The 12,512-nt window shown below is 38.5% G+C and overlaps 1 protein-coding gene across 1 annotated transcript in view; it reads left to right on the top strand.

The window, feature by feature from the left end:
• TRPC4 (transient receptor potential cation channel subfamily C member 4) overlaps positions 1–12,512 on the top strand; it is a 131,036-nt gene that overhangs the window by 58,073 nt on the left and 60,451 nt on the right. Inside the window, exon 3 of the mRNA XM_014868889.2 lies at positions 11,706–12,224. Coding sequence (XP_014724375.1) covers positions 11,706–12,224 — 519 coding nt within the window. The remainder of the gene's footprint in view (positions 1–11,705; positions 12,225–12,512) is intronic.

Here is a 12,512-nt window from a genome sequence, read left to right as displayed (position 1 = left end):
TCTTCTACAGTCAGTGGTCCTGTACTGTCATCTTCACAAGCCTCCATGCCTGGCATCCTTTTTGCCAAACCTGCCTGCCTTCACTTCCTGACAACTCATCAACTGCAAAGATAGTTTCATCCAAAGATTTTAACAGTTTTTCTGTGCCTGAAAATAGGTTATGAATAAGCTTTGAGGCCAGTAGTATAAATTTGTTAAAAGTGAGAAGTTCAACAAACAGAACGTTTTTTGATTGAGGTAGTCTTGTCTTCTAGGTCTAGAAATCCTCATTGCCAATTATTTGTACATTTGGCAATGTGAGTTAGCCTAGGAGGTTAACAAATTTATAAGCATTAAAGGAGCAATATAAACAGGTTTTCTGCTTAGAGCAGCCTCTCAGGGAACAGTTAATGCTTTGGCCCTTGATAGAGCAGATTGAGATCTGTACTCTGAATAAATATATGCTATATATAAATATATGCATACAGATATATGTATGTAAGGGGGTGGAAATCAGCCCCCTATTCAGATTCCTGAAGCAGAAGGCAAGGCAGCAGTGGAGCTCAGAGTCTGTGCAGAGATGTGTCCTCCCTGTCCCCTCCTGCCCTGCAAAGCAGGGAGACCCTCCAGAAAGTCTCATGTCATTTCTGTGTAGATCTCTCTCATTCTCTAGAGTGTCTTAAGCAGTAAAATGCTGTTTGAATCAGTCAATTTACTGCTCACATATAAGTCAGATAGCTTATATTTGTAACCCAGTAAGGTCAGTGATGAGCAAGAGGATTTGCTGACCAAATGCAAGTGTCTAATGTGAGCTAAGAAAAAGACTTCTCTGGACTCCACTCACTACATCAGCAGGGGCCCAGCTCAGTAGCTCACATGTAGTGGGTAAGTGAAATATGAAGCATCTTAGAATATCTGTGAGACATGTATTGTGGCCTTGCAGTTTTGTCACAGAACCTGAGGGCAGCTGAGATGAGCCCTAAATTTTCCTGGATATAATAGGAGCTTAAAAAAAAGTTCAGATATAGAGCTATCATTAGGTGTTTAAATCTGAAGATAAATACCCTCCTGTACATTCTTCTGCAACGTGTCTTCTTTCTGACAGTGCCCAGTGCAGAAATCCAGGAAATGTTTCAGGAATGGGACCACCTACTGTTGAAAGAAGCTCAAGGCACAGCAGTTTCCGAAGGACACAAACCTTCAGGCAATCCAAGGCTGAGCAGTGGTCCATTGAAAAATATTTTCAAAGAGCCATCATTTTATGAGGAGCCTCTGTGCTCAAATGCAATTACCTCGAACTTGTCTGTGGAGATACAAACCTTCAGGCACAGGAAAACCCTAGGAAAATTTAAAAAACAGAAACACACCACTGTCAAGAAGCTTGTTCATATATGGTCTTCCACACCCCACCATTATCTTTCCTTGTGTCACAGGCCATCTCTTGTCAAATTTCTCTGTGAGCAGTGAAATTTATGAAATCTGATTTCCACCTAACAATATGCATCATGATTGAATTTCCTCTTTTGGATGTTATAAGCACTCATCAAAGCTTTGAAGAGGCTGATACACTCATAGCATCGTTTTTGTATGAATTCTCTGGTGTCTAGTAACATAGCTGTACTCACACCAAAATTTTCTTTAGATCTCAAGCATCCGTATCTTTTGGGAAACTTTCAGGAATTTAGTATTTCTAATACTCCTTCATGTTAACATCCAGCTGGAGCAATCCAACAAATTCAAAAGTCACAATGAACTGACTGATAAAGCCCATTAATGTGATAACAGGGGCTTACTTGTCTTGGGAGGCTACCAATTTAGCTTGTCAATTTGCTGACTGTTTTCTGGATAGAGGATATGTGTGTCACATACTGTGCTAACAGAAGTGTTTCAATTGTACTTTGTGCCTGTACCAGGATCCATATCTTCCATATCTTCGCCACAGATTGGCAGGAGGCAAAATTAGTTCCCCTTTCAACTCAGCTACTAAAATACTACTGAGGATTGGTAATTAAATATTATCTAAGTTTGCAGGCTTGTCACAGTGTGTGAGGCTTTCTGGCAGGGAAAAAAAAAAAAGAAATCTGAAATATCTACCCTCAAAGTGTAACATTTCATATTATGTACTGCTGAATATTTGCAGAAAATGCAAAAACATCTGCCACCATTTTATTTGCTACCAACTTGTTTTATGACACTTACTCTAAGTACAAGCAATCTGGTTGATGAGATTGAATTTCTCTTCCCTGCTCCTTGCTCGTTTAGAGCTTTGTTTCTTAATTCTCTGCTTACTACCGTACCCTGAATTTAGTAAAATATACTTACATACGCTCAAAGAAAAAAATAAAAATTCCATATCCTAAAGCACATTAGGAATACCTCTTATGCATGGATGCACCACGTGTGTAAGATCTGTACAGATCAAGATCCAATCAATTGGTGAACTCAAGAGGAATACAATACTAATTAAGCCTAACTTGAAACAAGGAGTATTAAGGGGTTTAAACCAATCCATTCCCCTTGGCATCAGTTTCAAAGGCTTCCTTCTAGCAATGTACCCTTAAGTACCTCTAACTAAGTCTTCTGCCCCCGGTCTCTCACTGTGTAGGGCAGGTTATAATAATGCATGTCTCTGCCATTTCTCCTTTGATCTCTTTGCAGTGCGAATTCAAAGGGAATATCTTTATTTCTAGCAATCTTCTCTTGTTTACTTACATGTTTCCAAAACCTCATAAGCAGGAGGATTGTTCAACTGATTCTTGTATGCAAGGAGGATCTTAACGCGTCTATTGTTAAGGAATTAAATCCATCTGAGAATGTCTTCAACCATTCAGTTTTCAATAATTTGGCTCTCAAATACATCTTCGTCCCCAGCATATCCTAGCATAGTGCTGTGAGCCTTGGTCTCCTTGGTATACTTCAGAAAAAGTGCTCTGTTTTGCATCTGTGAAATATGGCAAATTTACAGTACGGTTCAAAATGTAGAGCTCCTGCTAAAAAACAAACCACTGAATAACATGTTGGGAATAATTTACTTATGAAACAGCCGACTGTGAAGTTCCTCTGCATCTACTGAAGATACAGGTTTCTTTGTCTCTGACATAATCTTTTGTGTTCCTTTCTCTTAATATTTTTAAAATAAAGAAAACATTTTTCTGTAAGTGTTCCATGAATTTGCCTGTTTCCCACTTTGTTCTTTGTGAGTATAACCCTTTTAACTTTCTCAAACATTAAATATACATCCCAGCCATGAAGACATCACAAATTACTTTGCAATGTTAAATAATTGCAACCAGCTGGAAAGAAGTTTAGCTAATTCCCACCCTCTGAGACACTTGTATCTCCTAAACAGTTTGTTGATACTAAGGGAGGCCACCAATCTGTGATTGTCTTTTCTGCAAAAGCTCTTTTTCAGAAACTATTTCTATAATTCTATAGCCAGTGGGACAGCTTTTCTTGTTTCTAGATCTAAGAAGCTCAGGGATAAACAAAGGATCCTGCTAAGATTCTAGGAACTTTGTTCTGACGTTTCTCTGAAAACCACATTGTCAAAGCAAGCCAATTTCTTTCCACCTCTCCAGCTGACTATTGGAGACATTTTGGGACAAGAAAAATGAACAGGGAAAGGCAAGAGCTTTTCCCCATTTTACTGATCAAACCAGAGACACAGTTTCTCAGGAAATGGAATATCAGACCTAAGCTTCATTAAAATGATTTTGCCTTTATGAGCCATTCTGTGTTTGGGAAATTATGTATGCATCTGTTTAAAAAATCTAGATAGGAAGGTCTCCCCTAGATCTTTGAACATTCAGGACATTTCACTATTTACTTTACTCATCAGGCAAACTCTGAGAGAGATATATATGAGCTCTATCATGATGGAAACACATAATTCAAGTTCCCCTTTAATCCTTCCCATAATAAAATCTTTCTTCTTTCTCAGCTGTCATGTTTTTTCCAAACGATTTTACTTTTCTTCTTTCACTGTCCCTTGAGTGAAAACAACTTTTGGTTGTCACTCCTCATTATGAGCAGTCAAGCAATGCCCGGAACTCTTACTAGAAACATTCCTTTACCTGTTTAAAAATTGTGGTAAGAGCAAGTATAAGTTCTATAGCTGAAAACAAATTTTGAGTATCCTGGCAGTCTTCTATTGAGTGTCTACTTTAAGCATTTTCCTATCCTTGCTCAAGCTACTGGCATTGATAAAACAGCACATCCATTCACTCATAATGCTCACAGGAAAACATTAATTGGAAATGAGCAGTTTTGTGTACAGGCAGTATTTTGAATCAGACTTCTTTCAGAGATACAGGGAGGAGAAATTAAATTTTTAAAAAATAGAGATAGAGAAATAAAGCACTGAAATCCTTTGATATCAGTCCCACCCAACAAATTCATATCCTAAAACTATCAAATCCAGAATATTTTCCTCTGCTTCCGTCTGGAAACTGTTATCAATTAATTTTTCAACATTTCCTTTCCATTCCATATTCTCTTTTTTTCAAACAAAATAAATGTATCGTTTTTTTTTTACAGCAGGACTATCCTGAAGAAAATAGTCCAACATTCTGCTTGTAAATACCTAAAAGAAAATATAGACATGAATAGCAGTCTACCAAGATTTGTCAGGAACAAAGCTTGTCATAACAATATAATTATCATTCATCACCACATAGCAAGCTCTGTATGTTGGGGGAAAGCAGTACATATCATATAGCTCGAGATTTATATGATTTCATAAACTGTCACTCAAAATGCAGTCTAAGAAAACCACACTCACAGGAGTTGCCAACAGTACTTGGTGAAACAGGACATATGAATTCAGCAGAGGGATGAAATGAGCAGTCCTGCAGGGATCTGTCCCTATCAGTGCAAGTATTCATGACATTTTAGATGAAATAGAGGGCCTGTTAATTCTGTACAGAACTGGCAATCTCAAGGCTTTTGCAGGACACAAATGGAATTCAGATTTTGGCAAGCAAGAAATTATTTCTGTGAAAAAAGCACTCAGTAAGAAAAAATGTAAGGTTATAAGTGGAGCAGAAATAATCAACCAAGTATGTATTGGAATTGAAAACAATTAAGATAACAGTTCTGCAGGGAATATTAAAACAAGACTAAAATAAAAAGATTGGACAATACCGTATTGCTGTTCAAAAGTCAGTATCACATCTAATGACGTCAGAATGAGCACAGGTCACAGAATTATAGAATCACAGAATGGCCTGAGCTGGAAGGGACCTTAAAGGCTATCTTGTTCCAGCCCCCATAAGGAAAGTCTGAACTAAAAATTAGAAAACAGAAAATAAGCAGAGAAATAAAATATTCTCTCTATTCACATTTCATAGAACAAGAATTTATGGGCTTAAACTGCACAAAGGTAAAGCATATGAAGTATCAGAGACATTGTGAGGAAATGGTGTGACATATCCACCCACCACTGCAGATCTTTAGGAACAGATTGGTCAAATTCTTTTCCTTAATGTGTTACATTAATGCTTTTTGTGCAGCGTGGCTGTCATGGAGACTGGAAGTGATCAGTCCATGATGTGACTTTTGTGACACACAAATTGGTTCTGTAATAAAATGAGCATGAACAAGCATTAAAAAGCTCACATCTTGTGGTAGGTTAAGTGTAACTGATAAAAAAAAATGCATCCAAGGTTTTGGATGTACTCAGCTTGTGCTTGAAAAAAAATGAATGAAAATAACTCAAACTTGTAAATTTAACTTTTCAAAATTCACAGACTTGTAAAAAGGCAAGCACTGAAGCCTCCTTAAATGTGGCAGGGTTTCTGTATTACTATAAACATCCCTGTTCCAGTCATGTTCCAACAAAGCTGAAAGTAAATTTTCAGAAAAATAAATGGACATAATATTGCATAAAACATTATTCTAGGTGGGAGGAAGATATCCTTTGCTAACAGCAGTTCATATTGCCACCAAATGAGGGCATTTAGGCCTGAGCCTTGGCAATACATTATGACATGTCATGTACATGGAGAAGGGTTTACACAGAGGCAAGAATGTGGCCTTTCCCCCCTTACCATCAGGAACACAGACTAAAAGCAGGCTCCTAAGGTAACACATTCAGCATTAACTGTTCATACTCGTTTTTCACACATCCTGGAGAATTGGCCAAAATGATAAATGCAGTAGTTTTGAAAAATGCCTGTCTTGTATCCCAGCAGTGCAGGTTAGGAGACCCAAGCCATGGCTAGCTGTGGGTCAGTACCAGCATGAGATAGCACACTAATCAAGTTTTGAGCTAATTAGCACATGGCTTGTGTGTCTGAAGAATAAATTACGTTGAGCTCTATGCTAAGGGGAGTGTTTACCTTCCCCAGTTTCAGCTTTATAAATTAGATGTATGTCTTGGGCTGCTTATCAGAGCTCCTCTCTGCTAGACATCTTACTCGTATGACATGAAATATAATATTTTCACAAGAAAATATTCGGGACATTTTTAAAAATTAATAGTTAGAATTGTCATAATCATATAGTATGACCACAGTAATTTAATCTGGAAAAATGTGGGATAGGCCTTTCTTGCTGTTAGATTATAGGGAAATATTGGAATAAAGGAACTTTTCAAGATAAACAAGAAAAAAATAATCTGGAATACTTTTTTAAAAAATGTCCACGCAAAAATATCTGTTTTTTAATTATTATTTTTTGCTATACCTACCTAGCTTTAATTCATAACTGGAATTACATTAGACTCCAGAGAAAAGAAATCTGGAAGAGAAGCATTAAACACCTTGCCAGCACTGAGGTAAAATGTAGGTATGAAAATCTTAAAGGACACAATTTGTAATTAAATCTTATGAATGTATGCATTCTTAAGAAGTTACAATTAGAAGAAGTTAAATATTACTGAAACATTTACATTTAGTCCTCAGACTGTTAGACAGTTTGTAGTGCCTAAGACCCCTCTTTTCTACATCTCTTATGTGTCTGTTTCCTACAAAAAAAAGATACAGAGGCAGAATATTGTCCAGTGAAAGATAATACTTCAGTAGCAGATTAAGAGTGTGGTACTTACCTTTAGGAAATGTAATGAGTTCAAGGACAAAGAACAAGTAGAACCCTTAGCAGGGAGGCCGGGGAAGTTGCCTTTGGAAAGCAGACAATGAGAGCGTCCCAGGTGTGTGCTGCCTGGCTAGTGTCACACACACTGTCCCTGAGCTCAGCCTGGACACCTCCATCCACTTGCCTGCCTTACATCCTTGATGGCCCCACAGCGTGCCAGCTGCACAAGGCACGGTGAGCACCCTGGGATGGGGAAAAGCACTTCCAGGCAATCAGGAGCCACCACTGCAGTCCTGCTGTGTGTGGGGTCTTGTGAGGATGGTTTCAACACGAGCCTCAGGACTGTATAACTGATTTCAAGTTATCTTGAGATGATATCTCTAAGTTATTCAATATATCTGGATGTTTACTGGTGTCTTATTCCACAGTAAAGGAGTTGCAGTAAGAGGAATTTTTTGAACCCTTCCCATGGGAACTACTTCCATTGTCTTAATCAGGATATATTTCAAGTGATACAGTAATGATACAATAATAGCAAATCAAAGAAGAGAAGAACTCAGCAGGCCAGAATGTAGTACATGAAATTGTGTATGCATAGGGATAATTCATGTGCTGTGGGCTGTACAGAAATGTAGAGTTAAGCACTTTCAAGGTGTTTGAGTGATGACAGCTATAGAAAAATAGTGATAAAGCAGCTGAGACTTTGATGACACAGTTTTATAAGAAAAATTTCTTTATATAACTTGGTACTCCATGACATATGTATTCATCTTATCTGTCATATATTCGCTTTTTGCCTTTGCTTCAGGTTTTTTCCTCCAGTCATGCTGTCATGACGGACACGACTCAGAAATTTATTCCCCTAGCTGCCCAAAACCAAGTGGGATTTGCTTTCATTTACAAACAAGAGACAAAATAATTGCAGATAAATAAACAAGGACAAGAGCCAGGTGGCCTATCTGTTTGCCCAAGGAAATAGATTTCTATAGATTCTGATTTCTTGAACTTAAACAGCAGGTAAATGGACTCCAGTTTTCAGTCTCTCTGTTGAGATATTGCAGTAATGAGAGCTATTATGAGAAATCTAGATGGAGAAAAGGACACACATGGGGTTTAAGCTCTTCCTTTTCCAAACTGATTGTTGTATTTTTCTGTTTCCTAGATGTCTAAGAGATCATCAACAATCGGTCTCTCCTTTGATGTCATGGGAACAGGAGAGCGTCTCAGACCTAACTGGCATTAATTTAACCTAGATTTCTCTTCCTGTCATAGCAAAAGAGCTTGTCTTCACACAGACCATACAGGAAATATTAACACATTGAAGAGGACCATTCCACTTGGTATCTAAAAGAATTGTTAGATATCCAAACCAGACTAACTCATTTCTATTTACACTGAGTGCAGAGAAAAGAAATGCAAAAAAAAAAATCTCATGCCCTTGAGCACTGAAGTGCTATCCTTTATTTTCTGTTTTGTTTTCTTTTGTCTACTAATCACATAGACATTCATAACAAATATAGATAGTCACCAAACCTCTTCATTCAGCCCTGTAAATAGTTTGAAGTAGAAATTCTTCACAAAATGTAAGACTGCAAAACTTATTTGACTTTTTCAAGTTTAAGCAGCCTCAAACTTAGCACACTAACTCCAAAATGTATAATATAGTTACACTACTGTTGAGTCTTGGGAAGTCAGTCAGAGTCAGTGATTATAAGACCTAGTATCTTTCCATCCTCCAGGATTTAAGGAAGACTTGAATATTTTCTGTGAGTGTCCTGTCAAGGCTTCCAAATGTGTGGCTAATATCAGTGTATGCTGGTTATTTAGTTTAGTTCTCTTTAAAGATAATTATTTTTAGTAATTTGAAAGTAAAATTCATTGTAAGTCTGATAACTTAAGAGCAAGTACTCCAGGTCGACTGTAAGATGTTGAAATTTTCTGAATGCCATAAGAGCACCCAGTACTTCAAAGATAAGTACTTTATTTTGCTTCAGATGAGGGAATAATTTGACCTTATTACTTTGATATTCTCTCTTTCGTTTAAATTAGTAGAAAATCTTAAAATAGGAGGTAAAGTATCAGGGGTTGAAGTCATGATGTAATTGAAGTCTTAGGGTTTGCCCTTTAAATTTAAATGTTTCTGTAAGTTAAGGCTGAAAAGTTGTGATACATGCTTCTATATTTGGGTAAATTCCAATGCAATGAATTGCAAAATGTGTGCACTAGCCTTGAATCTGAATTAGCTTAAGATGAAAGGTTTTGATAAGCTATGAGAAAAAGCAAGCAGCTTGTAAGGAAGTGGACCCCATGTACAAGTCAGTCACTATGATACCATGTCTTTTGAAGCTGTGTCTTAATTTTTCAGAGCTTGCAGCTGATGATATGTTTAAGGATAGCCTTCAGTTCTGGCAGGGCTTGAAGCAAATGTTACTTTAGTACTGTCAGAATGTAAAAAACTAGCAACATGTGAAGTGACAGAGTTATACTCTGAGCAGTCAGTGAGTTTGAAGTTACAGCTTTCTGACCTTGAGTTTTCTGCCCTTGCAGCTCTCTCCTTTACTTTCTGGTACCCTGAACATGAGGCCGAGAGAGAATCTCACTGCTTACAGCAGATATTGTCAGAACACAACACATGCCTCTCTGTAAACCTTTTTCAGTTCTATGATAGCCCAAAGTTTCATTTCTACTGATGCAAAGTTTCAATCTCTACCACCATTTTCGTGCCATTCTAGTCTCAAAAGCACTGCCCACAGCTGCAATTTAGAGAGCATGAAAAGTGTGTGTGTATGCACAGAGTGTTCTTTTTTTTCCCCTATATAATACGTTAGTAAAAGAGAAGACAAATCTAAGACTACAATAACCTGTGAGAATTGGGGTTGGAAACTCACTTCCCCCACTGACACCAAAGACAGGAGAGAAAACATATATGGATTTCAATCCCAGTTCACACTAGACAGGAATAATGATGTGGTCTGAGTATCCCCAGGTGGCCTCTGTGCAGTGTCCAGCCAGGAGGTGACAGATATACCCTGGAAGAGACCTGACAGAGCAGCATGGGCAGAGCCATGGAGTCCTCTGGGAAGCTCTATGTCCAGAGTTGTGGTTTTCGGCCTGAGACCAGGCACAGCACACAGAGCTTCTGTTTGCTCTTATACCCAAGTGTTCCCTCCATCCATATATTCTCATCCATCCATATATTCTCATTAGTATATTCACAGCTGGGTTCATTACCTCATGAGAAATATTTAACCCATGTTTGTCTGCACATGCTACACCATCATGTTTGTACCTCAGAATAAAGAAAGCAGAAATGAGGTTGCACAGAAGCTTCTTGGCTCAGAACCATGGTTGTGAACATCCACCTGTGAGGACAGCTGCACCCTCTGCACGGGATGGTGAGGGTGGGTGTGCCAGCCCAGGCAGCCACAGTCCTGTGCTGAGACAAACTCAGTGCCAGCCTGACTCAGTGCCAAGCCAAGCATGCATGTCTGAGTGCATGAGAGGGCAGGAAAGGGATTTTGGCCTGTTGACTCCACGTCCCTTCTCAGAATCTGGCACAACTACTTAAGGTCAGCAATACACTATGGCCAGGCAGGTTTTGCTTCCAGAGGGATGTGTGATTACAGTCCTGAATGCCAGATCTCCAGTCTTGACTTTCCACCCCCACTCTACTGGTGTTTTTTCCACCTGGCAGTGAGGCCATGGTGCTGTTGTGAGACTTGTATAAAAATATTTTCCTCCCTGTGATGGCCACATATTTCTCTAGCCTTCAGAGAACTTTGAGTCAATTATTTTCCTTTTTCTTCCTCCTGAAAGATCTCCACTCAGAGGTCCTCCCTCTGGTGGTTATTTTTTGGATTGACATTGGCTAATTGCTCTTGCATTCTTAATCATACTAATCAAACTATTTGTCTTGACCTGGGAAAGAGTCTAGAGCCTGGTAGTGTAAAATAAAGAAACAAGCTTAAAATAAAAAACCTTACAGTCTTCTGATAAAGAGGACTGACAAAACAGAAATGCCCATCAGAAGAGGCTTTAAAAATGGTCTCTGGGGACCTTTCTTCTACTAAGTCCCCTGTTTTCCTACAAACAGAATACGTTTATTTGTGCAGGTGTATGTAGAACTGAACCTTAAGACATTAAGCTCTTTGCAGCAAGTATCTTTGTTTCTCTACACACCCTATTTTCAACATTTTCTTTAAGAAAACACATATTTTCTTCTCATTTACTTGACCATTTTATTTTCTAAATCAATTTGCCCATGTCTTGGTTGTTGCTTCCTTCAGAGATTCACAGTTATGCCCACCATGATTTTTTCTTCCCTATGAAACTGAGATAAAAGTGTGAGAAGCAAGAAAAAAATTCCATCTTGCTCGCTTCAAGGGACCGGGAGGAGCATTTGTGTCTAACTTGTCCTTGTTTATCTAATAATTTGCTCTAATAAATCATTGTCCATGGGTTATTTGCATATAAACAGGTTCTATGAGAAATCACACCCTGTATATAGCACTTGATTAACTGGAAAGACACTATCTTAGCTAATTGAATTGTTATATTTAAAGAGCTTCCTTCAACTCTGGGCAGAAATAAAAATCCATCAGTAAGTGTATTACCTGGTAAACCACTTTTAGCTTAATTTTCTGTAAGTCTTGTTCAACGAGGAGGCCTGTAAGGGTTTTTGCCTTCTTTCACAGGTGCCACCAGTGCTTCTGGACAAGCAGTTTTCAGAATTTACGCCGGACATCACACCTATTATTCTGGCTGCCCACACCAACAATTACGAAATCATAAAGCTCCTCGTGCAGAAAGGGGTGTCGGTGCCCAGGCCCCACGAGGTGCGCTGTAACTGTGTGGAATGTGTCTCAAGCTCGGATGTGGACAGCCTCCGCCACTCTCGGTCCAGACTCAACATCTACAAGGCTCTGGCCAGCCCGTCGTTGATTGCTTTGTCCAGCGAGGATCCTTTCCTTACCGCTTTTCAGCTGAGCTGGGAGCTGCAGGAGCTGAGCAAAGTCGAAAATGAGTTTAAGTCAGAGTATGAGGAACTGTCACGGCAATGCAAGCAATTTGCAAAAGATCTCCTGGATCAGACACGGAGTTCCAGGGAATTGGAAATTATTCTTAATTACAGAGATGATAATAGCTTGATAGAAGAACAGAGTGGTAATGATCTTGCAAGATTGAAACTGGCAATTAAGTACCGTCAAAAAGAGGTGAGTGTGCTGGAGAATATTTAAGCGTATTCAGTAGTAGTAATGTGATAGATAAGAGCCTGAAATACATCCTTTTAACTGAGACAAATTTCTGCTTATCTCTTTTTTGTTCTACTAGGTTTCTGCTCTTTTTATAGGTTTAATTGGATGAATTTGAATAGTTGTTACAGTTTGATAGTATCAGCATTTAAAATGTTCTCTTCTAGCACAGATTCTGTGAAACTTTTTTCTCTTATACCTGAATAGATGTAGTCTTCAGTAGTTGTGCTCTGAGTGCTCTTCAGTAAT

This window comes from Sturnus vulgaris, chromosome 2 (genome assembly GCF_052056855.1).
Source record: "Sturnus vulgaris isolate bStuVul1 chromosome 2, bStuVul1.hap1, whole genome shotgun sequence".
NCBI lineage: Eukaryota > Metazoa > Chordata > Aves > Passeriformes > Sturnidae > Sturnus > Sturnus vulgaris.
This window is presented reverse-complemented; position numbering and strand designations above follow the sequence as displayed.